Consider the following 26,353-nt stretch of genomic DNA (forward strand, 5'->3'; position numbering starts at 1 on the left):
CCCACTCCCCTGCTGTGTTCCCTCTCTCACTGGCTGTCTCTGTGTCACATAAATAATAAATAAAAAATCTTTAAAAAAAAAAATAAATAAATAAAAGACACTCTAAGGTATCTACGAATTAAAAAATGCAAGTTAAGTTGATAAAAATATTTTTATATCCTCAATTATGGTCAATGTCTTATAAAATTACAAAACTCCAGGATTATACTTTTGAAAGAAATGAAGAACTCTTACTATGAATTTGAGCAGTATTGTGAAATTTCATACCAACGTAAAAAGACCTAAAGACAACTAGGTGTTGTAAATTAATATTATTTGGAGAAAGTATGTAAATATTTTAGAAAAACTTAAAATTATGAATAAAATCCAGAAAATGCACATACTTTATAAATACCAAAAAAATCAAAAGACTTCCTAATAGCAATATTGGAGATATAATTTGGGAGAATATCATTATTAATGACATTAAATCTAAAATACATTAAAATACTGTGTAGAAATCCTGCCATCTGGGGCACCTGGGTGGCTCAGTCAATTAAGCGTCTGCCTTCAGCTCAGGTCATGATCCCAGAGTCCTGGGATCGAGCCCCCATCGGGCTCCCTGCTCCACTGGGAGCCTGCTTCTGCCTCTTGCACTCCCCCTGCTTGTGTTCCCTCTCTCTCTGGCTGTCTCTCTCTCTGTCAAATAAATAAATGAAATCTTTAAAAAGAAAAAAAAAAGAAAAGGAAAAGAAAAGAAAAGAAAGAAAAGAAAAGAAAAGAAAAGAAAAGAAAAGAAAAGAAAAGAAAAGAAATCCTGCCATCTGTGACACCGCGAATGAACCTGGAGGACATTATGCTAGGTGAAATAAGCAGACACAGAAGTACAAATACTGCATGACTCCACTTACATAAAGTATCTAAAATCATCAAACTCACAGAAGCGGAGAATAGAATGTGGGTTGCCAGTAGCTGGGAGAAGAGGAAATAGGGAATTGTTGCTCAATGGGTATAAAATTTCTGTTGTGCAGGATGAACAATTTCTAGAGATCTGGTGTGCAACATAGTAGGTATAGTTAATAATGCAGGATAGTACACTTCAAAATATGTTAGGAGGAAAAATTGTGAGTATCCTTACCACACCAAAAAAACCACTCAGAGCAATACAAGGAAACTTTGGATAGTGAAAGATATGTTTATTACCTTGATTTCGTAGTGATGATACCACAGGTGAATGCATACGTGCAAATTTATCAACATGTATATATTGGATATGTGCAATTTTTGTAATCAGTTATACTATGATAAGGCTAGAAATAAAAGATGAACTTATGTGAAGACAAACTCAATATTTAGAAAGTCTTGGACACTATAATTGACAAATAAATGAATAAAGATCTAGTATACATATACAATGGAATATTGCTCAGCCATAAAAAGTATAATCTTGCCATTTGCAACAACATGGATGAGTCTAGAGGGTATCATGCTAAGCGAAATCAGTCAGTCAGAGAAAGACAAATGTTGTATGATTTCACTCAGATATGGAATTTAAGAAACAATATAAGCAATCATAGGAGAGAAAAAGAGAGAGACAAACCAAGAAATAGACCCTTAACTCTAGAGAACAAACAGATGGATAGCAGAGGGGAGGTGAGTGGGGGTACGGGTGAAACAGGTGACGGGGATGAAGGAGGGCACTTGTGATGAGCACCAGATATTGTATGGAAGTGCTGAATCACTAAATTCTACACCTGAAACTAATATTACACTGCATGTGAACTAACCAGGTTTTAAATAAAAACTAAAGAAACAAAAAAACACACACTAAAAAACAAAGAAAAAAGGCAAACAAAAAAGACTCTTAACTATAGAGAACACACTGGTGGTTGGCAGATGAGGGACAGGTGAAGTAGGTGGAGGAGATTATGGAGTGCGCTTATCATGATAAGAACCGAGACATGTACGGAATTGTTGAATCAGTATATTGTACACCTGAAACTAATCTAACCCTGTACATTAACTATACTGGAATTTAGAAAGTAATTTTAAAAACTTATAAATAAATAAGTAAATAAGAAACTCTGGGACACTATATTTATAAATTCCATTTTTGTTGAATTTATATGGGGACATTGATAATATAAATGAAATATAGATGATGATTAAAAATCATAGCATTGGTTTGTTTTTCTTAGGAGGAGGAGCACCCAAGGTCCAGAGGATCTAAGATATAGAAATTACAGAAAGGCAGTATAATGAATGAACCTCTCAAAGATTAGAAGATCTGCCTGGCATTAGGGGATTCTTCATTCCCACAAGCACTGAGCAGAAAGTACAGGAGCAGGCTTTAGGGAGGACTGCTTAGGGATGCAGACAACGCTAGAGCAGTGCTCCTCAAACTTGGGTATGCATCAGAGTCCCCAGGAGGGCCTGTCAAGGCACAGGATGCTGGCTCCACTCTGAGAGCATCTGATTCATTAGGTCAGGTGGGCCTGAAAATGTGCATTTCCAACAGGTTCCCAGGTGATGCTGATGATACTAGAGGGACCACAATTTGAGAACCACTGATCCTAGAGACAATTTTTCCAGGTAGCAATGGTAACTACAATTTGTCAGCAGAGAAAGCCAATCATTAGTCAAATGAATGACTTCATGAATCCCCTGCATTTGGATCAGGGAAACTTCCATCATTCTGGGGAATGCTTATTTGGAGTGAATCTTGTGTTGCTTTTTTTCCTCGTTCTGGGCCAATCCAGTAGGCCCATGGAAAGAGGAAATCAAACAGGAGTTGGAAATTTTCTCCTCCTGGGATTCACAGAAGAATTGGACCTGCAGCCTTTCTTCTTTGGGTTGTTTCTGTCCACGTATCTGGTCACCGTTCTTGGGAACATGCTCATCATCCTGGCCATCTGCTCAGACTCCCACCTCCACACCCCCATGTACTTCTTCCTGGCCAACCTGTCCTTTGCAGACATCTGTTTCACCTTCACCACTGTCCCCAAGATGCTTCTGAACATCCAGACTCAGAGCAAAGTCATAACATATGAAGGATGCCTCAGCCAGATATTTTTTTTCATTGTGTTTGGATGTCTGGACAATTTACTCCTGACCGTGATGGCCTATGACCGCTTTGTGTCCATCTGTCACCCCCTGCACTACTCAGTTGTCATGAACCCCCAGCTCTGTGGGCTGCTGGTTCTGGGGTCCTGGTGCATCAGTGTCATGGGCTCCCTGCTCGAGACCATGACCCTTTTGAGGCTGTCCTTCTGCACAAACATGGAAATCCCACACTTTTTTTGTGATCTTCCTGAAGTCCTGAAGCTCGCCTGTTCTGACACCCTCATCAATAGCATAGTGGTGTATTTTGTGACCATTGTCCTAGGTCTTGTTCCCCTCTCTGGGATCCTCTTTTCTTATTCTCAGATTTTCTCCTCCATCCTGAGAATTTCATCAGCCAGGGGCAAGTACAAAGCCTTTTCCACGTGTGGGTCTCACCTCTCGGTGGTCTCCTTGTTCTATGGCACAGGCCTAGGGGTCTACCTTAGTTCTGCAGTGACTTCATCCTCCAGGATGAGTCTGGTGGCCTCCGTGATGTACACCATTGTCACCCCCATGCTGAACCCCTTCATCTACAGCTTGAGGAACAGGGACATGAAGGGGGCCCTGGGCACGCTCCTCAGGAGGGTGGTGCCTCTCAGTGTCGGGACCATTACAGGACTCTCCTGAGTAACTGGGCACACAATACTGAGGACCACAAATCTTAGTTTCCTTCATGCAATATTTTTATTTTTCCTAATTTTACATGTTTTCGAGCAAGACTTCCCTTGGTCCTTCCCTGCCCTCTAGTTTTCTTCAGGTTCCATCGTGGATTCCTTTTTTCACTTTGTAGCCATTTTAACTTGATATGAATAGAACCTTCTATTTTCTCTGTAATCTTCAGTGACGGTTTGGATTTCTTAAAAAATAAATCAAATCTCATGTGTTTAATAGATACCCTCAAGGTGATGGGTTGTGTGCCTAATTGGGAAATGTTGCCCTGCAAACTCATTTAAAGAGATGTTTTCTAAGGTTATGTGAATGGTATCAAGTCAAAGATTTGCCTCCAGAACTATGAGAAAATAAATTCCTGTTGTTTAAGTCACCCAGCCTGTGGCACTTTGTCACGGCAGCCCTAGCAAACTCATCCACCCCGCTCCCACAAGGAGCTTTCTGCAGACACAGATCATTGACCATGGGCTACAGGCAGAAATTCTGGTTTGAGACTGGGATCCCAGGCAAAGCTCCCCAGAGTCAAATGCGGAGTAGGATGTTTTATAAGCTTCTTGCCTTTGCATGGATTTCTCCAATCTCTGACACAAATGTTTCCAAACATTGTGACTGCAAAGAAGTTAAAGAATTCTTGGATCCCTTCTTCCAAGTTCTCTCAATTACATATGCCCAAGGGTTCTCTTAGGATCCTAAAGAGTAGGGGAGGAGGCATCCCCAAACATAACTGTGCTTGAAGGTCCCTTCCCCCTTGAGAGAGGTGAAGTTTAATTTGATTTAGAAAAAGCTAATTTTGTGTTTCTGGAACAAGAGGGTTATACAGTTGAGTTATACCCGTGACATCTGGAATCATGTTATTCCCTATTTACTTGTGTTTTCCCCAAGGCTTTGTTAAGGTCTCATTTAATGTCCCACCTAGTTTTAGGCTTGCCGGTGGAGTAAGGAGACAGAAGCTTCCTGAGGCCAGCATGGGGGTATCTGAGCCAACTGGTTCCAGGGGTCAAGAGTTGGGACTACAAGACCCAGCTACTCATCCCCATGGGAAGCTGCTTCCTCTATTCCCAGCCATGGGTATATGAAGTAAAGGGTTAACTTGGAGGGCTAGGGGTACTATTCTCTGCATATTCCAGAGAATGGACTTGCCCTTGACTGGCTCCTGGGAAATAATTCCAGAGTCCTTGGAATATCTTCCTTGATAAAAGTGTCTTTGGGGCCCTGAGCCATGCCAGGTCATCTATGCTGACAATGTAATTTATGGTGAATGCCTGTTTTGGTTCACCGGAGGCCCTGGACAATACTATATTCATTTGACTTCTGTGGGGGCTGAAGAATGAGTAGTGAAGCACTCTGCGCCTACAAGACAGACTCCCAGTACAAATCCTGGACACCAAGGCTCAAGTGAGCTTCCTTGGCTGTCAGTATTCATACGTGCTGTCACATATCATTGCTGAGAGAATAGAGAATTAAGGGCATCCATGGGATTCCACAAAGAGAGGACAATTGGAAGCCCATGTCTGGTGTCTTCTGGACCCTGCCCCAGGCAACTTTAGTCCTTGCAGATTCTAATCAACATCATTTCACTGCAGTAAGCCATAAATGTGAGCATCACAGCTTTTCCAAGTTCCACGAGTCCTTCTGGCAAATCATTGAAGGTCTTGGGAACCCCTGACCTAGAGGCCATGAACATTGTTTTATTACAATAAACAGTGGTTTTCCTTTACCTCCTTCAATTCCACCACTCCTTGAGAAAATACATAACATGAGCTGACCCCTCAGCTTGTGGGACCCAAAACTGCCCTTATCCCCAGTCCCAGGGGAAGTGTTTCCTCCCCACCTTGCTTACTGTCCTCCACAAGTTCTCCCCATGCTCTGAGAGAAATGGAGACCTTGGACATCCTTTCGTTCCTGCTCCTTTATCTCGGTTTCCACCAAACAAGCCAGACAGAACGTGTGTGTTCAGCGCACGGTCATTCGGGCAGCGGGTCTTCCCTAGGACCCCCCCACCCCAGCCCCATTCCCTCCTCTCTGGGCAGCAGAGCTGGGGGCCCTTCACATGGCACTCTCGTTGCCTCCCCGTCCCCTAGACGCCCCCTTCTCTTGTGCCATGAGTGACTTGTAGGGCTTCCCCAGGCTGGGGAGGGTGAGCTCGGCTTCCTGCAGCTCCAGCTCCCGCTGAGACAAATGCTCAATGACGGCTGCTCCGATAGAGTCCCCCAGGACATTAGTCATTGTGCGAAGTCGGTCACTGGGGAAGGGTGGGGAAAGAAAAGCCACCATTAGCCGAGGTTTGAAGAGCTCATGGAGGAGAGGGTGTAGCAGGGTGGAGGGGTTCCTTGTGCCTGGGAGTTGGGGCTCCACGTTCCATCCATGACCACATAACCTCAAGCAGGTGCCTCCCCTTCTATGTCCTCGGTTTCCCCTCCTAACAGATGCAGGTTGGATCAACACTGATAGGCTCACATGTGATCTTAGCAATGCAACTCTTTCTTTTTAAGGATGTAAACATCTGATAGAAAAAATTAGAGGTTGTGGGCTGAACAGCATACAGGATGAGGAAGGTAACCACCACGAGTAAATCAGGCCAGACTGGAGACTGTCTAAATGGAACTCAAGTCCACCTGACAGCTCCCAAATGGGGAGGAAAGTACAGACATTTTTTAATGTAAACCTCCCGTTTTTCAAAGGTGAGAATTAAAAACATAAACCAACAACAAAAATTTGCAAGCCAGCTCTGTCCCATGGATCACCTTTTTGTGACTTCTGCATAAAGCATGTATAAGGGCTTTTCAGACTCATAGGTAAAGCCACCATTGCTCATCTCCTCCCCATCCTACATCTACAGGCCATGGTTTGGAGTATTCTCCAAGGCTTCCCTTCTACTCTAAAATTCTAGAACTCTGTGTCCTTGCTGGAATGAGGGTGCATGGGTTGGGGGTCTCACAAGGAAAGCAGGGGTGGGTGGGTTGAGGAAAGATTGCATCAGCATCTCAAGAACACTCACAGGAACCAGTCCACAGCTATGATCAGCGTGATGTCTTCAGTGGGCAGGCCGACCGATGTGAGCACAATGACCATGGTGACCAGACCCGCCTGGGGGATGCCAGCAGCCCCAACACTGGCTGCTGTCGCCGTGATACTGTACATGGACAAAGAACACAGGGAGGCAGGAGGTGGGAAGGAGAAGACGAGGAAGAGAGTGAGAAAGGGCACAACAGAAGGGAAGAGGTGGTTCCCTGGGAAAATCTTAAATTAAGTGCCTGAAAATAAAAAGCAGCCTTCAATAAATGTATTCTTTCAACTCATATTTATTGAGCATTTACTAGATGCTAGGCACCTAGTAGAAACTCCCTTAGAAGAAAATCCCTGCCCAGACAGAGCTTACATTTCTACTGGGGGAGACAGGCAATAAGTAAGATGATTACTTAAAACATATACTAAGGCAGATGGTATAACAGAGAAATGGTTCAGCCTACAAAAATCCAAACCATGCAATTTTAAATAGAATATTCAGGGAACACTTCTCTGAGCAGGTGACGCCAGAGCAAAGGCCTGAAGGAGGTGATGTTTGCTGTTATATTTATAATAGCCACATTGGAACCTCTGGGTGATGAGGCCCAGGGATCCATCTTTCTTATAAGAGCCTCAGGTTATTAGGATCCACCAGCCATACTTTGGGAAATACTGGGCAAAGGGATCTCCCACGATAGCATGTGAGAGAAGATGGGACTGAAACATCTGGCCAGCTCCTGATAGCCTCAGGTTGCAAAAGTCTCACCTTTAGCCTCATGGGCAGCTGGGCTCTTCCCACATCCCCCCTCCAACATTCAAAGTCTCCCTTGACCTCAAGCTGAGGCTCCCTCCACCCCTAGCCAAGCTAATGACTTCTTAAGGTCTCACCTGCTGGCAGATCCCACCCAAGACCACCTCACCTGATGGTCGTGATCTGGCCCAGGTTGAGCTCATAGTTGTTGACTTGGGCGATGAAGATGGCGGCCAGGGCCTCATACAGGGCGGTCCCATCCATTGACGGTGGCCCCCACGGGCAGCACGAACCTGGTGATGCGTCGGTCCACACCAAGGCCCTCCTCCAGGCAGCGGAAAGTGATGGGCAGTGTTGCAGAGCTAGGGGAGAGAGCCCTGGAGGCTGAGAATGGGGGGTGGCAGGGTGGGGCTGGAGCAGCCATGGGCCAAAGGAGGGATTCTGCTGAGAACACTGGGAGACAAGGTGGGAGCCAGAGCAAGGGGAGGATGGCAGACACATAACATTTCAGAGGTTGGTAACTTTGCACAGAGAAGAAGGGCTCCTCATGATGCAAGAAGCACATGGCAATGGGGGTCCCCTAGGTTGAAGGTCTCTTGACCCACTTAAAGCTAATAGCTTCAGGCTAATTACTAGACACTTGTGCATGCCACTAGTGAACTTTCCACTCCCAGAAAGGAAAGGACTAGGGGTCTGCTGACCTCCCACACCTGCAGGGTTAAGAGAGAAGTATTACAGGGACCCTTAATCCCCACTCCTGTAGCTCAGGAAGCAACCTCAGCTACACTAACCCTCCTGGTCTCTCTCCACCACTCCCCAGCAGGGGAAGAGCAACCCAACTGATGGGTGAGTTTAGTTGAAGGAGTGGACATCTCACTTGGAGTTGGCCTGTCTGCAAAACACATGCTCTGCCTGGTCAGCTTAATGTCATGCAGTGAGAAGCCTGGCCCCACAGAGAAGGCCTCTGGGGATCCAGCCCTGCGGTGATCAGGTGAGTTTCATACTAGGCTACAATGGCACCAATCCTATTGGCCAAAGACCAAAAAGCACATTCTCCAGGTAGCATTATGAGCAGTAACAATGACATTATCCTTCCATCCGGTTGGCTCTTGGGATACTTGTCAAACTGTTTTGAATTTGGATGATGGGGAAAAGGGAAGATCTTTATTAACCCCATAAAACCACAAATAAAAGGAGAAAGAAGCCAAGTGAGCTCCCAGAGACCATCTCGAGGGGAAATGAGACTCTGAGCTAGAAAATGATACAGAATATGGGGCATGTTGGAACCTTGGTCCTAACGTCAAAATTGGCAGCTGGTTCTCCTCCATATAAGATAGAGAAATAGAAAATGTGGAAAACAGGTCAGGAGACCCAGCCTGGGACAAAGATCGGCACCCAGGTGTCGACTGACCTGCAGACCTTCAGGAGCCACTGACATTATCACACAGCTCAGATGAGGTTCAGTGTGGGGGTGGGGGACCAGGACTCCTAGGAGAGCCTGTGAACCACAAAGAGTGAACCTCAGAAAAGTACCAGGGGCAGGGGATGAAGCCGTACCTGGAAGACGTGCCCATGGCAGTGATGAGGGCCTGCAGCATGCCCCCGATGAAGGGAAAGGGGTTCCGGTGGGTGATGAGGAAGTAGATGAGAGGCAGGACACCACCAGCATGGAGGCACAAGCCCACAATGACGGTCAGGGTGTACATGCCCAGCTGACCCCCCAGGACGGCCATGTCCTCCATCTCTAGGATCTTCCCAGCAATCAGGAACAGGATGCCCACAGGTGCGTACCTAGGCCAAGCCAGATACCTGTCAGAGCTCCCTCATGACTTCCCCTACAGCTCAGAGCTGGCATCTCCAAGGCTTTGCCCATATAAGCCCCTGGAGCCAGGCAGCGCCCACCATACAGCACCCTACTCGGCCCCAACCTTCCCCCACACTGACAGACAGGGATGGGCCCCACAAACATATCCCACTTCCTCTTCCTGCTCACCCACAGTTCACACCCAGAACAGCAGGGAAAAGTTCCTACAACTCCAGGGCATACAAACTCATAAGGTTTCTTTTTCCTCCACTCCACCATTCAAGTCCCTTCCCAATAGTCACTGTCTTCGGGACTCTTTCGCTAGACGTGGCCCAGAGGTTCCCCGTCACTGGCCTTCAAACTTCCCTTATTCACCGCCTCCAACTCTGTTTGCTCTGAATGTGTCACCTCAATGCCCCTGTTCTTTTTCCTGTAAGTGCATATTCTCACTCACTCACCGGCCCTGAGCTATTTCACCTGAATTTCCCCCAAACATCCCAAACCACGCGTCTTACCAAATCGTCTACTGTTCAACCACTCTCTTGAGCACCTACTCTGCTCCAGTCACACAGCCCCTGCCCCTGTGACGCCTACATTCTAATGGGGAAAACAGAGGAGACACATAGAAATGCCTAATTAAAAACTTCGGGTGCTGAGAGCTGCAAAGCAGAGCCCCTGAGTGGGGCAGCGTCAGCACGAGTGGTCAGGGAGGGCCTCCCTGGAGATGTGACATTCACACAGAGGCCTGGACGATGAGAAGGGACACATCTATCTGAGGGGGAAGCATTGCAGGCACCGCGTAAAGACCCTGAGACGAGCAGGAGCTGGAAGTGCTGAAGGAGAAGAGAGCAGACCAGTGTGGCTGGAGCGGCGAGAGAGAGGAGACTGAAATGAGTTCTCGGGGGCTCACCTGTGCTCCCCACAAACCAGCGCATCTTAGTCTCGAAGGTTCCTGCCAGTGGTGCCTTCATCACCCGTCACCAGGCTTCAGCTGTTCCTTCTCTCTCCTTAGAAACTGAAGTCTACGCTTGGTTGTTCTCATGGTAGAGGCATTGGAGGAGGTAGGGACCTCTTGGGAAATTGGTACAACAGCTTGGGTCAGAAACGATGAGACCCACCCTGAGGTGGTGGGAAGGAGGATGTGGGGCACTTTTCCAGCCACAGCTGTATTCCCCTGGGCTCAGCTGAGCTCAAGGTGAGACCCAATGCGAGGTTGCTGAGCTGTCTCCCAGTCTAGACCTACCTCCATGACTGCTCTCTGAACCCCCTCCCCATCACCCTCACCTTCATTCTTCCTCCTCATCCACAAAATTCCTCAACCCTAGGTCAGTTGCATGGGGCTTCTTTCCTTCTACACTCACCCAGCTAACACATCTGGATAAACTGCCAACACCACCACTATAAGTTTATGGTTTCCAATTCAGTTGAGCTTCCGTCTTGTCAGTCTTCTTGCCTATCCTTGATAAGCTACCCCTTCACAGTCCCCTCAGTTGCTTTTCCATGCTTTAAACTTGGCCTCTAGCCCCCTACACAACTTTGTAATTATTGGGGATTATGTACAAAGTCTCCCCCAGTTTGGCACTAGACAGTCTCGTGAATATCTTGCACCACCACTCCCAACTTACCCTGTGCTCCCACCTCCCTGAACTCCCCACCATTCTCCAGCCAACTCAGGCTCTTGCAGGTTTTGCATATTCTCTTCCCTCTGCTGGAAGGGCCTCTCTCCCCTTCCCGTCTAATTGGCTTCCCACTTGCCTTTCAAGACCCAACCACAAGGTGACATTTTCCATAACTTCCTTTTCACCTTCCCAGGCAGAGTTCACTGCATATCCCTTTCTTGGCTTTTCACTTCTCCACGTTCCCAACTCTTTTCGAATGTCCCTTTGCTCTAGAACCTTCCACCTTGTACTAAAGTTACCTAGTGTATGTCTGTCTCCTCCAAGACTTCATAAGCTTCTGGGGGACAGGGACTGAAATCAGTGTATCCCTGTGTTCCAGACAAAGTTAGCCCAGGAAAATGTCTGGGGAATGAGTGAAGGAACAGAGAACGGTAAAATGGATGCACGCACGTATCAAGTAAGGAATAACTAGTGAGTGGATAAACGAATAAGAAAATGAGCAAATGAGACAAAAATGAACAGGCAAGCGAATGAATGAGTGTGTTAAGTGAATGAATGCTGGGAATACATGAGGGAGTGAATGGGAGAATAACAATTGTGGAGATGAATGAGTGGGCCGAAGAATGAGCTTGAATGAATACATGGCGGAGTAGTAAATCAATCAGTCAATCAAGCGATGGCTTCATTAATGCGTGGATAAGTCTGTGAATGTATGAATTAGTAAATTAACCAATGTATGAATTTATGAGTGAATGTATGAATTAGTAAATTAACCAATACATAGATGAATGACTTTGGCCAAATGGCCCCAATGGCCCCTTGAGCAGCTGCCCCACAGCCTGACTTCCCAGTCCCAGCTCCACCTTTCCCATGTGCCATCACCTGCCAGCCCTGTCAAAGCCCGGCACTCACCAGATAATGATGCCCACCATCCTCATAATAGCCTCATTGAGGCTGTCGAAGAAATCCCGCAGGACTCGGCCCTTGTGTTTCATGCCACCGATGACCAGCCCAAAGGCCACAGAGAAGACCACAAGGCCCAGGGCATTGATGCCATTGGCTGAGCCAGGCACAGGCACAGTCTCCTCGAAGCTCAGCACCTCCTGCAGGGTGCCCAAGGCCCAGGTGACATTTTCCAGGAGGCTAGTTCCGTTGTCCATTGAGGATGGGGAAGGCATGGAGGTGCCCAGCTCAGATCCATTCTCTGTCCTCACGATGGTCCTGGTTACCAACCTCGTGCTATACTGCGTCTTGAACTGAAATATGGAGAGATCGGGGCCAAAATCAATTTATCAGAATCTCCTGAAGAAGTTTATGTAGAACACCAATTCCTGGCTGCCACCCTTGGAGAGCCTCGTTCAGAGGACTTGACCAGTGCATAGAAGAACGAGTTTAGGAATACATGAATGAAGGACTGATCAACCAATGTGTGGCAGAATGGGTATAGATTCTGCATTTCTCAAAGTCCCCTGCTCAAACAGATTCAGAGGCCTCTCTCCTCAACCATCTATGGTGAGATGCCTCGGTTCCTCCTTCAGCACCATCCCCAGGAAGCTCTTGGCCTAAGTCCTTTTCCGTTATCCTCTCTTGATCACTCCACCAATGGGAGGTACATTCTTTCTCCCAGACTCTTCCAAACACCCCTGTCCATTGCTCTGGGGGGCCCTTCTTCCCATCCCTCACCCTGGGACCACTCACTTGGCAGCAAGCTCCCCCCACCCTCCAAACCTCCTTGACCACACTGTGCACTTCCCCCTGACCTGTTTGAAGCAGGCCTCCACCAGGTTGGGCGGAAACATATTTCTGCAGAAAAACATCAGAGGAAGGGAGGTGGTTAGACCTTGGGAAAGAGTCCAGGGTGATAATAGCAAGAATAATAGCAACAGTACCAACCATAATAATGGCAGCCAACAAGCGAATGCTTACTCTAGGCCAGGTACTGAGCTAAGTGCTTGCCTATATATATGACCTAACCCTACAATAACTCTAGAAGTGAGCACTACTGAGGTCTCCATTTTATTCACAAAGAAACCACCTCACAGAGAACTTAGGGAAGTGACCCAAAGCTACACAGCTCATAAGGGGTACAGATGGACCTCAAATACAGGTCTCTCTGAGCCCTTCCATAGAAACCTATGCTACCTAGCAGACTTCAATTCACACACATGTGCCAGTGATGCCTCAAAAAACACAGATAACTTGTGGACCTGTGTTTCCCCCAGTCAGTGGCCAGGGGATAACCATGGCAAGCCTTGATCCTGGCTAGCAAAATCATGCTTCTTTGAAAGAATCATTCGTCTTCCAATGGAGCTTAAGAATACCACACACCACTGTTCTGAGCCCATCTCAAGATGCAGCTAAAACCTCCAGAACCTAAGGGCCAAAAGATCACACCCTAGGAGTCAGCTACTCTCAGAGGATTTGTACAAGGCTCCAAGGCAGAAAACGGGTACCAATAAACTAGATTCAACTTGGGTGTTGCATTTCCGGGCTGCATCAGCCTGTCCCCTTTGTCTCTCCTTGAGTATGGCTTCTTGCATCTAGGGCCAGAGTTCCCATCAAAATTAGAAAGGACGTCACCTGACCAGGTCCATGAAGGCATCGGCTGTGGGGATGGTCTCAATGCGGCCCTCGCGGTGCAGCCCCTCCTTGGAGCCCTTCCCAGGATGGATGATGGTGACCATGAGGATGCCAATGAAGACAGCGATGACCGTGGTCACCATGTAGTACACAGCTGCCCGCATCCCCATCCGCCCTGTTGCCTTGTTATCCAGGGATGCCATACCTGGAGGACAGGTGGTGCAGCCCTGAGCAGCGCCATCTGCATCCCACCACCCGCTCTCCCATCCATCAGCTCTACTTCCCTCATACCTAGCACAACAAGCCTTCCACCGAGCATCTCCTCCTTCTGCGGCCCACCCCAGCACCCACGCTGCCATCCTTCGACCCCTCTCATCATTCTTCAACCCCTATTCTATTTTCCATATACACCTTCCCCCCATCCTTTATCCCCAAGCCCCACTTCACTAACCCTCCGCTTCAAGCCAAACTTTTCAACCCCCACCCCATTCTCCATTGATGGCTACGTCACACCATGACGTCACCTTCATTCCACTCCTCATCCTGCTATTGACCCCAAGATGATATCTCCCTGCAGCCCACCTCACTGTACACTATCTGTGAGATGCTTCTTTTGGTGCTCCATCCAAAAGCCCTTTGCCAGGCTAACGCACCTGCTCTTCGGCTGTTGCCCCGTTGGCTGCTAACGGTTTGTGTGGCCACCTTCTCTGGAGAACTGCCCTCAGCAGAACAAAGGCTGCTTTGCCCAGAAATACCCCCACGGAAGACCTAAAGCCAAAGGCTGCCTGGTACAGGGATTCAAAAGGCCAGCTCCTTTGAGTCGGGTGGCAGCAGAGTCGGGAAGAACAGTTCTGTAGCATTACTCCTGCTCCAGAGCTATCCACGGGATAAAGCTGAGGCCAGCCTTCTTCTGAACCCACATCTCTGCTTAGATTCTTTCCCTGCCGCATCTTGCTCCCCTCACTTCCTCATGGGTCTCTCTTGAATGCTATCCCTTGATAGATCACTTGTGCAAATAACCCCATCTTAGGCTCTGCTTCTGGGAAACCCAACCCAAGAAACCACTCTTTCAGGTCTTTATCTTCACTCCCATCCCAAAATCTGGAGGTTGACAATCATTTGCGTAGGGGCCAAATGTGGCCCCCTGCCTGTTTTTGTACATAAAGTTTTATTGGAACACAAGCACACCCGCTTGTTTACAGATGAGTCTGCAGCTGCTCCCGCACTCCCAGAGCAGAACTGAGTAGTTAGGACAGAGTTAGTATGGCCCCCACGACTGAAAATGTTTACTATCGGGCCATTTACAGAAAAAATTTCCCTACCTCTGCATAGCCCATCCTTATTTTTGTCCGGGCCCCCACCCACCATCCTGTCACCTCCATCTCCAACACCTTCACCCACATCCCACCCCCTGCCATTGATGCCATTTTATCTTCCCTGCTGCCCTATCACAGCCTTTCTTTCACCTCTGGATGATGGTAAGCCCCTGGCAGGCTGGTATTTTATCTACACGGAAAAGCACAGTGAAGTTGCTGAGATAAATGGCATGGGTCATATGGGGTCTGGAACCTGGTCTGATGAAGATCTCTGGGCTTTGGCCAAGAACTCGGGGCTAAGTGCGGGCTTCGTGTTTGAGGTCCTAAGATAGGGACGTGATCCCATGCTTGCGATAGCTTTGGCTCCATGTTTGAGCTGGGGGTCCGGGAGGGGTCTGGGAGGCCAACCCTGGCCTGGGCTCTCTCACCTGTGACCAGGCTGGAGACAATAAGTGGCAGCACCAGCATTTGCAGCATCCTCATGAGAAGCTCTCCAGGGAAAGAGAAGTACTTGATCTGGCGGTAGGTGAGCTGGTACGGGCGCAGGGCAAAGGCCAGGCTGACCCCTAGGACCGAAAGGAAGGCTCTGTGGAGTGGTTTGGGTCCCTCAGCCTCATTTGTGTGAATGTGTCCTGGTGGGAGCGGTGGGTGATGGCAAGCGCGGGTGCAGGTCAGAGTGAGTGGGCAGAGTGACGATGTGCACCTGCAGGAACTTTCTCCGAGCCCCTGCCCCTCCCAGCCAGCTCACCGATGACCACAGCGCTGACGGTCAGCAGGATGAAGGCGTTCCGGCGCAGGAAGCGCAGCACGTGCTCCCGCGTCATGGTCTGCAGGCGCAGGCGTGTGCGCAGCGCTCTCTGCTGCAGGCTCTCCTGCAGCCGCTGCAGCCAGCCCACCCGGCCCAGCCGCTGGCCACTCTCCCGCAGGAACAGGCTGTTCCCGGTGGCTGCTCATGGTCTATCTGCGGGGGACAGAGGGGCCTTCTGGTAAGGAAAGGACAGACAGCAGCTGTGGGGGCAGGGGAAAGGGTGGAGGAAGCTGGCGAGGAACTCAGAGAGAATCCAGACAGGGGAGGGGCGATGTCCACCTGCTGGTGGGGGGGGGTGCCCGTGCTGGGACACCTGAGAACACTGCCTGGGGTTCAGGGGTTACATCCTGGTAGAAAAGGGTCCAGATCTCCAGAATCCGCTCCCGGGCATGGCGGGGAAGGAGACCACAACATAATGGATGCTTTTGCCATTCCTTGACTGAAGAGCCCTCCTGATTTCATATCCTCACAGCCACTGGGGGCTGTCCCAGTTCACAAAACAGACTAGCGAGCCTTTGCTGAGCGCCAACTGCATGCAGAGCCCTAGATAAGGCACCCTGGGGTTAGCCCCNAGGGTGGAGGAAGCTGGCGAGGAACTCAGAGAGAATCCAGACAGGGGAGGGGCGATGTCCACCTGCTGGTGGAGGGGGGGGTGCCCATGCTGGGACACCTGAGAACACTGCCTGGGGTTCAGGGGTTACATCCTGGTAGAAAAGGGTCCAGATCTCCAGAATCCGCTCCCGGGCATGGCGGGGAAGGAGACCACAACATAATGGATGCTTTTGCCATTCCTTGACTGAAGAGCCCTCCTGATTTCATATCCTCACAGCCACTGGGGGCTGTCCCAGTTCACAAAACAGACTAGCGAGCCTTTGCTGAGCGCCAACTGCATGCAGAGCCCTAGATAAGGCACCCTGGGGTTAGCCCCCCAAATTAATATGGTTTGGTGTGTGGCCCAGTGGTGTGACGAGTGGCCTTTCCACGACAAAATCAGCAGGTGCCTGGCAAACAGTGAGTGCCCAGCAAATACAAGTGCCCTGCATGAGTGCTCAGGTGAGCAGAGGGGCTGGAGGTGGGGTCCCCTGGGAAGGAAATGGTGACAATCCTTCCCCCCAGTGGCTCCTCAGGATCCATATTTTAAGGGAAATGTGATGTGCAGAATCTCTCTGGGTGTTTCCCAAACTTCAGACTTTTGTTTCCCCTCTATATTTGACTGCATCCCTATAACCTTATTTACTTATTTAAATAAGCAAATCTTAAATGGGATCTTGAGATCATTACTTGAAATGCAAATTATAGTTTAATACACATTAAATGAAATGCATATAAAAATAAAAACCTTCCTATGCTTTACCAACTAAACACCTTATGTTATAGGGCAGCTTGGAAATGTGACTTTCATGGACCAGAGGAACTTTTGTTTTTTGTGGACTACTTCCATATATATATATATATACATTTTACAACTGAATTGTTATAAAAATGAATACAGTATTTTGGAACTAGATAGAGCAGATGGTTGCACAGCATTGAGAACGTACTAAATCCCACTGACGCCACTTTANATGAATACAGTATTTTGGAACTAGATAGAGCAGATGGTTGCACAGCATTGAGAACGTACTAAATCCCACTGATGCCACTTTTTTNTGAATTGTTATAAAAATGAATACAGTATTTTGGAACTAGATAGAGCAGATGGTTGCACAGCATTGAGAACGTACTAAATCCCACTGACGCCACTTTAAAATGACTGGGTTTCTGTTATGTGAATTTCACCTAAGATACATTGAACCATTTTCTTTGATCTAAAAGTGTGGTTCTTTCTTCTGATTTTAAAAAGGTGAAAACAAAAAATAAAATAAATAAAATAAAATATAAAATAAGTTAAAACATTTCTGTGGATCCCTAAAAGTATCATGGGCCCTGGGCACTGGACATCCTATTCTTGAATGATAGGCAGCCTGGCCTGCAATGATCTCACAGGGAAAAAAAAAAAAAAATGGTGGCAGCATCCATATTCCAGGCATCCCGGGAATTCTGTTGACCCTCTAGATTCACTCCGAGGCCAATGGCTGACCACCAGGGCTGGCATTGCCCAGGTTCCCCTGCCCCTGGCTCCCCCTTTGGTCTGACCAGTGGGAAGCAGCAGAAAAGCGGGCGGGTGGGAGGAGCATTCTCCCTGCCACACACCACCCCCCCCTTTGGCCAAGGTTGTGTTCTTCTGTGTCAGGCCACCGCTCCTGTCAATCCTCTGTACTTCTTGGCCGTTTGGATGTCTTCCATGAAAAAATGTCTATTTAGTTCCTCTGTCCATTTGTTAATCAGATTGGTGGTGGTGGTGGTGGTGTTATTGAGTTGTATGAGTTCTTTATATATTTAGGATAACATCTGATACATGGTTTACCAAAAAAAAATGTCTCCCATTCAGTAGGTTGCCTTTTCATTTTGTTGTTTCTTTTACTGTGCAGAGAGTTTTTAGTGTGATGTGGTCCCACTTGTTTATTTTTGCTTTTGTTTAAGCTTTTGGTGTTATATGCAAAAAATCATTGCCAAGGCCAATATCAAGGAGCTTCTTCCCTACCTTGTCCTCTAGGAGTTTTATAGTATCAGGTCTGTTTAAGGCTTTGATCCATTTCAAGTTAATTTTTCTGAGTAGTGTTAAGATATGGGTCCAATTTCATTTTCTGTATGTGTTTATCCAGTTTCCCCAACACCTGTTGAAGAGACTATCCTTTCCCCATTGGGTGTTCTTGGCTTCCCTGACCAGATAGAGGTACTATTGCTATAACGACAATCATATTACAATATGTAAATGTATCAAAACAACATGGTACGCACCTTAAACTTATACAATGGTATGTCAAGTATGTTTCAACGAAAAAGGAAACACAATCCTTCCTTGTGCAGCCAAGGCTCTGAACTTGTCCTGCTCCCTCCCTGCCTCCCTCCTGGACCCTCCCCCTCCCCCCACCCCCACTCTTTCTGGTCCCTGAGTGTAACTACATCAACCTTACTGGTTTTCCTTAACTTTGCTCATATCCTTATAAATAATCCTTAACTTAAACTCTTTTCAATTCTGCTTTTCGAGTGTGTTGTTTCTTGACAAACACACCAGATTTATCTCGCTCTTAGAAAAAAACTCTCCAAGCCAAAGGAAGGCAGTCAGTATTGTTCCTGTGCTGAACTTCACCCAGGTCATGGCTGGGTGTCTGGCAGAGGTCTCAGTTCCACCAGTAGGTAGATCCTAGAGTTTTTCATTTCTGCCACTGGCTGTGCAGCTACTTTTCTGAGGTCACCGTCTTCCTTGCCCTTTTCTGATCCCCCTATATCCGAAGGATGGGACACCTGCCTCAACGTCAGGCCCTGCTTCCTCCAGGTCCAAGCCCCCATTGTCAATACCAAGCCCCAGTTGGGGTCCTGCTCCAAATGGGTCCATCACTTCGAAATCATAGTGCTGCTTCTCACCTCACTGTGAAAAATCCCAGACATGGGACCACAGACTACACAGGAAACTCATAATTCCTCCCTCTCGCTAGAACGTATGTTCCCAGTCACCAAACAGTGGCACAGAATTGTGTTTGGGTCCCAAGGGAGTGTTCAGCCAAGATCCAAACTACCCAGAAAAGGTCCAGAACTAGTTTCGTCTCCTTCCTTTCTCCCCCTTACAAGAATTAGCACAGCATAAAGCAGGAATGGACAAACCATAGTCTGAGGGCCAAATCCGGCCCACTGCTTTTTATAAATAGCTTTAATGGCACAGAGCCGCACTCATTTCTTACATGTTGTCTATGGCTACTTTCATACTATGACAGCTGAGCGGGGGTGTTGGGACAGAGATTATATGGGCCACAATACAATCTCTCTGGCCCTTTACTGACAAAATTTGCTAGCCCCTGGCCTAACAGAAGAGCGTACCTGAGCTCTTTATTTCAAATCTCCCTCCACCTTGCTGAAACTGGTCACTTTCTGTGTGGCTCAGATGGCCCAATTCACATGACACTTACAACAGTGCCTGATGGGCACAAAAAAAGATGTCAACTGTGGTTCATAAAANGGTCACTTTCTGTGTGGCTCAGATGGCCCAATTCACATGACACTTACAACAGTGCCTGATGGGCACAAAAAAGATGTCAACTGTGGTTTATAAAAAGCAGAAACCCAACAGACACACAGTTGAGGGTAGACTAACACTAAACCCTGGGTTCTCTCTTTTCCAGTCTCTCCTGGTCCTAGGCATTCTCTTGACCCTGTTTCTTAGGCTTGCTGCTAGGGAAGTGGCCCTTCTAGTATCCCCAGTCTCTGCAGGAGTTCAGGATGGGTCTCCTACCTGGTTCCCCCAACCTCCAGACTCTCAGATGTGATGAGATGTGCTGGCCACCCCTCCCTTGGAGCCAAAGGAAAGAAAGGTAATGCCTCCTACATCCTAAAACTGAAGCAAGCTTGGTGGGCAAATGTATGCTTCCTAGACATTTTAGCCAGAGGAGTGAGCAGGGAAGGAAAGAGAAGAGGGAAATCACATACATCACATATCACACACACCTTCAAACACAGCCTCACACTCCTTTGTGTGCAATTGACACAAATATAACCGTACAGACCCACAGTCACACACACACAACTCTTGGGACACACAAGTCCACGCACACTTCAGAAACGAAACTCCACTCCTGCAGTCTCAGCCATACAATCCCTACACACACACACACACACACACACACACAAACTTGGGACTCCAGACACAAAACTTCAGACATTCAAATTCCTTTCCACATTTAAACATCCAGCACACACACCTCTTTAGGAAGGCAAGCCCACTCATAAATTCAGCCTCCCACGCACACACCACCACCACCACCCCACACACAACTTCCCACCCAGCACCGGTGCAGCGGTGGCGAAAGTCTCAGTCACAATCAGGTCTGTCCGGAGTTGGAGGAATAAACACCCTGACGGGGAAGGGAACCGAGCCCTGGAAATGGAGGAAGCATCACGCACAGAGATGGAAACCTGCCCGAAAATTGAGGCCACGGACAGAGGGATGGGATGGGGAGGAGGGAGATGGGCAGTGAGACCTCGGGTAAGGTGGTAGGAAACTCACCAAGGCGACCTGATGAGCGGCGGCGACCACGCTGAGGGTCAGCTGAGACAAAGGCGGCCGAGAGCCCGGAACGCGGACACAGGGGCGCCCCCCCCGCCTGACCCCAGGGTGGGCCAAGCCCGCCTCGGCCCCCGCCCGCCCCGAGCCCAGAGCCCCTGGCCGGGCGAAGCTGCGGTGTCCCCACTCACCCGCGCCTGGAGCGGCGGGGGCGGCCTGCCCGCTCCTCTCGGCCTGAGCGATGCGCCCGGATGCAGGTGCTGGAGCCCGGCGAAGCGCCCGGCCCGAGCCGCGGGGACCCGCCAGGGATGGCGCCGAGCTGGCGCGGGGACCAGACGGCGGAGGCACCGGCGCGGAGCCGGGACGCGCTGTGCAGCGGGTGGGATCCGGGCTGGCCCTGCGCTCACGTGGGTGCGGGGGCGCTGGGCGGCCGGGGGAGGGGGCGGGATCCCCTCCGGGATGCCCCCCGCCTCCCCCGCGCCGAGCCCAAGCTCAGCCGCCGCGCGGGAGGAAGGGCACCGCGCGGGTGGGGAGGGAGGGGGATCCTGGGCTGGGCGAGGTGGGTGGCCTCTCTCGCGTCCCGCCCCAGCCTCCCGCGCCCCCGCCTCCCGCGCCTCCCCAGCCCCTCAGAGGCCCAAACGTCCCTGAAGAGCGCCGGGACCCGTCCCGGTACCGCTGGGCCGGGGCCCGCATCCCCCCGAGGAGGTCTGGGCCGGACGCAGGGGCCAGCCTTCAGGTGCCCTCGGCCTCCACGTGGGCTCCGCTGCCCCGCTTCTTCCTTCGGGCGCACAGCCAGGCCTTGGCCTCTCCGCCGCTGTGTGCCCTCGGGCCAGCCCCTCACCCTCTCTGAGGCTGGCCTTATTTAAACAACGGAGATGACTTGGCCGACCCCACAGAAAATTAAAGCTGAGAAAAATTCAAGCTCGTGAGTGTGGAAACGCTGCGTAGTGAAGCGTCGTACAAATGGGAGACGAATAATTTCCTGTACTGTTGTAATTAATATTCTTCTTTGCTGCCTTTAGAGCCCAGCCGGCAAAGTTGGTCCTGCGTTTCTTCTCCAATGACACCGAATTGGTCGATTCCAACCTCCCCGCCTCTCCTGAAAGCTAACTGCCGTTTTCAAGAGCTGAGGTCGCAGCCCCCACAGGTCATAAAAATCAGTGATACGTTTGTTACTGATGTTGTTGTTATTGAAAAACTGTTGATGGCAACTTCCTAATCTAGCCAGGCCCTTTTGCTTATAGTTAATCTACACACCCCTCTGAAGTAGATGCCACTACCCCCACTTGATGAGGGGACAGGCGCTCAGAGAGGTTCAGCAACTTTCCCAAAGTCACACAGGCAGGGAGCAGCCACCTCTGTTCCAACTCTTTCTTTAGACTACCTGGATTCTCCTCTTTGACAGTACCCCACCCCAGAGAGGTGGTGCTCCAACTTAGCTGTTAAGCCTCAGAATCACCAGGGGAAAGAATTCTGATGCCCGAGTGGCACCCTAGATCAATCACATCAGTGTCTCTGGGCATGGGGCTCAGCCATCAGCATGTTTTCATGCTCTCTGAGGGATTTCAGTGTGTGGCTAGGTTGAGCCCCTGCCCTAGATGTCCGGTTCTCCTGGGCCACACCTGCCAACGCCTCCCAGTAAATCGGAGCAGTTCTGAAATGATTGGTTCTCAGAACCCCTTTACACCTTATTTTATTTATTTACTTACTTACTTACTTATTTTTGAAAGAGAGAGCATGGGACGGGGGGAGCAGAGGGAGAGAGAGATTTTTTTTTTTTTTAGTTTTAAAATGGACTTTATTGAGGTCTATTTTACACTGTAATTTTTTTCTTACCTTTTTATTTTGAAACGATTATCAATTCACAGGAAGTTTCAAAAATAGTACAGAGAGGTCCACATACCCTTCTCCCAGCTTCCCCCAATGGTTACAGCTTATATGACTAGAGTACAATATCCAAACTAGGAAATCGACATCAACAGAGTGTGTGTATATAATTCTATGCCATTATATCTCATGTGTGGATTCAGGTAGCCACCACAAAATCAAGATGCAGAACTAGTCCGTCATCACAAAGGTCTCCCTTGTGTTACCTCTTTTGAGTTACACCTGCCCCTCTCCTCCTCACCATCCCTCACCTGGCAACCACTAACAGTTTTCCATCACTGCAATTTTGTCACACCGAGAATTTTATATAAGTGTGATCATATAGCATGTAAATTTTTTTAATTTATTTTTTTAATGATTTTTTATTATATTATGTTAGTCACCATACAGTACATCCCCGGCTTCCGATGTAAAGCTCGATGATTCATTAGTTGCATATAACACCCAGTGCACCATGCAGTACGTGCCCTCCTTACTACTCATCACCAGTCTATCCCATTCCCCCACCCCCCTCCCCTCTGAGATTCTTAAGCAGGCTCCACACTCAGTGCCAAACTCAAGGTGGGGCTCAATCTCGTGATCCTGGGATCACGACCCTGAGATCATGACCCTGATATCACAACCTGAGCCGAAATCAAGAGTTGGTCGCTTAACCAACTGAGCCACCCAGGTGCCCCCCCCCTTTTTTTTTACACTTTTAGCAATTAGAGTGGATCCTCCAAAACTCAAAACCGCAGTCTAATCATGACTTTAAAAGTTCAAATTTCAGGGGTGCCTGGGTGGTGCAATAGTTAAGCATCTGCCTTCGGCTCAGGGTGTGATCCCGGTGTTCTGGGATGGAGCCCCAAGTCAGGCTCCTTGGCTGGGAGCCTGCTTCTTCCTCTCCCACTCCCCCTGCCTGTGTTCCCTCTCTCGCTGGCTGTCTCTATCTCTGTCAAATAAATAAATAAAATCTTTTAAAAAAAAATAAAAATAAACGTTCCAATTTCAATAAAGGGGCGTCCTACAATACANCACTCCCCCTGCCTGTGTTCCCTCTCTCGCTGGCTGTCTCTATCTCTGTCAAATAAATAAATAAAATCTTTTAAAAAAAAAATAAAAATAAACGTTCCAATTTCAATAAAGGGGCGTCCTACAATACAGTGGACTAGTGCTTCTCAAAACTGTCTAGCCGTCAAACACAAGGAAAGTCTGAGACACCGTCACAGCAAAGAGCAGCCTCATGTAATGTGAGTCCCACAGGGGCTCGCAGAACAGAAAAAGGGTATCAGGCAAAAAATTGAGGACATTTCCATGGAGTGTGGACTTTGGTAATAATGTATCTATATTGGCTCCTTAATTGAAATAAATATATCATACTAATAGAAGACAGGAAATTATTGGGGGGATATGAGAACCCTCTGTACCATGTTTTCAGATTTTCTATAAATCCAAAACTCTTCTAAGAAATTGTACCTGTTGATTAAAAAGATCATGGGACACTCCGAAAAGTTTTCATCTGTGGATTACACTCATCAATCTTTACTGTATTAGAAATTAAGACCGGGAAAGCTTTTAAAATATTTACTTACTCATCTTAGCCTAAAAATAAACTCATTGTATGTTCATCTAAACAGCACATTCTATGAAAAATAACTATATTTTCCAAAACAAGAAAAAATTATGGGAAGACAAGCAACGTTTTACACTTCTGCAAGTTCCTTTCATGTCTCGTTTAATAGAAAGAAAGCAGGATTCTCATACAGTCGATCCTTATTATGTGAGGATTCCATACTTACAAGTTCACCCACTCACTTAAACTTATGTATAACCCCAAAATCAATACTTGTGGCACTTTGTGGCCATTAGCAGACATGCTCAGAGCGATGGGAAATTTGAACTGGCTGGCATCCATGTTCCCAGCTAATCCCAGGCTGTGCTCTGCCTTCGTGTTTCAGATGCCATGCTGTAAAAGATGTCCTTTTCACGGTCTATTTAGTGCCATGTTTTTCGCATTTGTGTGCTCTTTGCTGATTTTGCTGTTTAAAATGGCCTCAGAATGAAACATGAGAGACTATGGACTATGAGAAACAAACTGGGGACCTCAGAGGGGAGGGGGGTGGGGGAATGGGATAGACCAGTGATGGGTAGTAAGGAGGGCACGTATTGCATGGTGCACTGGGTGTTATACGCAACTAATGAATCATCGAGCTTTACATCGGAAGCCGGGGATGTACTGTATGGTGACTAACATAATATAATAAAAAATCATTTAAAAAAATAAAATAAAATAAAAAGGCCTCAGGCATAGTGCTGAGTACTGTCTAGGGTTGGTTGGCTCAAGAAGGCTGTGGTGTCCCTCACTGAGAAAAGTATGTAGACGAGCTTCACTCAGACATGAGTTTCAGTGCTGCTGGTTGTGAATTCAATGTTAATGAACCAACAGTATATGTTCAAAAAGGTGTCTTTACACAGAAACACACATAAAACAGAGTTAAGCATTGGTGGGTGAATGATTGGTTGTAAAAAATGTGACCACAGGCTTGCAGGACCCGAACCCCGTATTTCTCCCTCAGGGCCGTAGCTCAGTATTCGCTAATTCAGTATTTGCAGCAACTTTGTAGAACAAAACAACTTTGAATAATGAGAATCTAGTGTGTCTTCTGCATTGAATCTGTCATGATGTGTTGTTTTAGTTAAAGTGTATGAAGAAGACTCAACGTCACGTGGACAGGCGATTGGAAAAGGGAGAATATTTTAATCAGCTTTTCAGATACTTGTGGCCTATTCTTTGAGAATATACCGAAACTCAATATGTCTTAGTATCTTTTTTAAGATTCATTTATTTATTTGGAGGGGGGCTGGGGAATGGCAGGGGGAGAGTTTTAAGCAGACTCTGTGCAGAGTGTGGAGCTCAAAGCGGGGCTCAATCTCAGGACCCTGAGATCAGGACCTGAGCTGAAAGCAAGAGGCGAGCACTTAACCAACTGCACCACCCAGACACCCCTCAATATGTCTTCCTTTCTTGAAGGATAGCTGCAGTGTGGGATCCGAGACTGCCTGTGAATCTTTTCTGCTCTATTAACATTAAAATCCATTGAGTGCATCTTTTTTTTTTTAAGATTTTTTATTTATTTATTTGACAGAGATAGAGACAGCCAGCGAGAGAGGGAACACAAGCAGGGGGAGAGGGAGAGGAAGAAGCAGGCTCATAACAGAGGAGCCTGATGTGGGGCTCGATCCCACAACGCTGGGATCACGCCCTGAGCCGAAGGCAGACGCTTAACCGCTGTGCCACCCAGGCGCCCCTGAGTGCATCTTTTAACCATGATTGATTCTGAAACATCATGCAGCATTCATTTGAAAAATATTAGTCCACTGAACTACGCAGACTTTCTGAATATGAGCACATTTCATTATTTGATATCCAAAAGTCACAGTTGTTAGCATGACCACCAGTCTCATGAGAAAAGCCTTAAGCATCTGCCTTTCGCTCAGGTCATGATCCCAGGATCCTGGGATCAAGCCCCACGTCAGGCTCCCTGTTCAGCTCCCTGCTCAGTGGGGAATCTGCTATTCCCTCTGCCTTTCCCCTGGCTTGTGCTTTCTCTCTCACTCACTCTCTCTCTCAAATAAATAAATAAAATCTTAGGGGGAAAAAAGAAAGAAAGAAAAGCCTCTAAACATCAGGAAGCTGTCAAGATCACTGTGGTAAATACAGATTTTTCAAAATTCCAGTTTTCACTTAAAAGTTC

The 26,353-nt window shown here is 47.9% G+C and overlaps 2 protein-coding genes across 2 annotated transcripts; one reads left to right on the plus strand and one right to left on the minus strand.

Annotated features, from left to right (window-relative positions):
* The first annotated feature begins 2,329 nt into the window (after nt 1–2,329).
* On the plus strand, nt 2,330–3,752 carry LOC100464862 (olfactory receptor 7C2-like). The gene has a single exon (XM_002928175.4). It carries the CDS (start codon nt 2,578–2,580, stop codon nt 3,706–3,708), a length of 1,131 nt encoding a protein of 376 aa, XP_002928221.2. The 5' UTR covers nt 2,330–2,577; the 3' UTR covers nt 3,709–3,752.
* A 45-nt stretch (nt 3,753–3,797) lies between these two features.
* On the minus strand, nt 3,798–21,252 carry SLC1A6 (solute carrier family 1 member 6). The gene is given in 11 exon segments (XM_034657928.1): nt 3,798–5,992; nt 6,749–6,883; nt 7,677–7,769; nt 7,771–7,869; nt 9,065–9,298; nt 11,843–12,186; nt 12,691–12,733; nt 13,511–13,715; nt 15,255–15,392; nt 15,575–15,787; nt 20,924–21,252. Coding segments are annotated over 10 exon segments (1,563 nt in total). The 5' UTR covers nt 15,651–15,787; nt 20,924–21,252; the 3' UTR covers nt 3,798–5,796.
* Between the last annotated feature and the right edge of the window lie 5,101 nt (nt 21,253–26,353).

Source organism: Ailuropoda melanoleuca, chromosome 4 (genome assembly GCF_002007445.2).
Source record: "Ailuropoda melanoleuca isolate Jingjing chromosome 4, ASM200744v2, whole genome shotgun sequence".
NCBI lineage: Eukaryota > Metazoa > Chordata > Mammalia > Carnivora > Ursidae > Ailuropoda > Ailuropoda melanoleuca.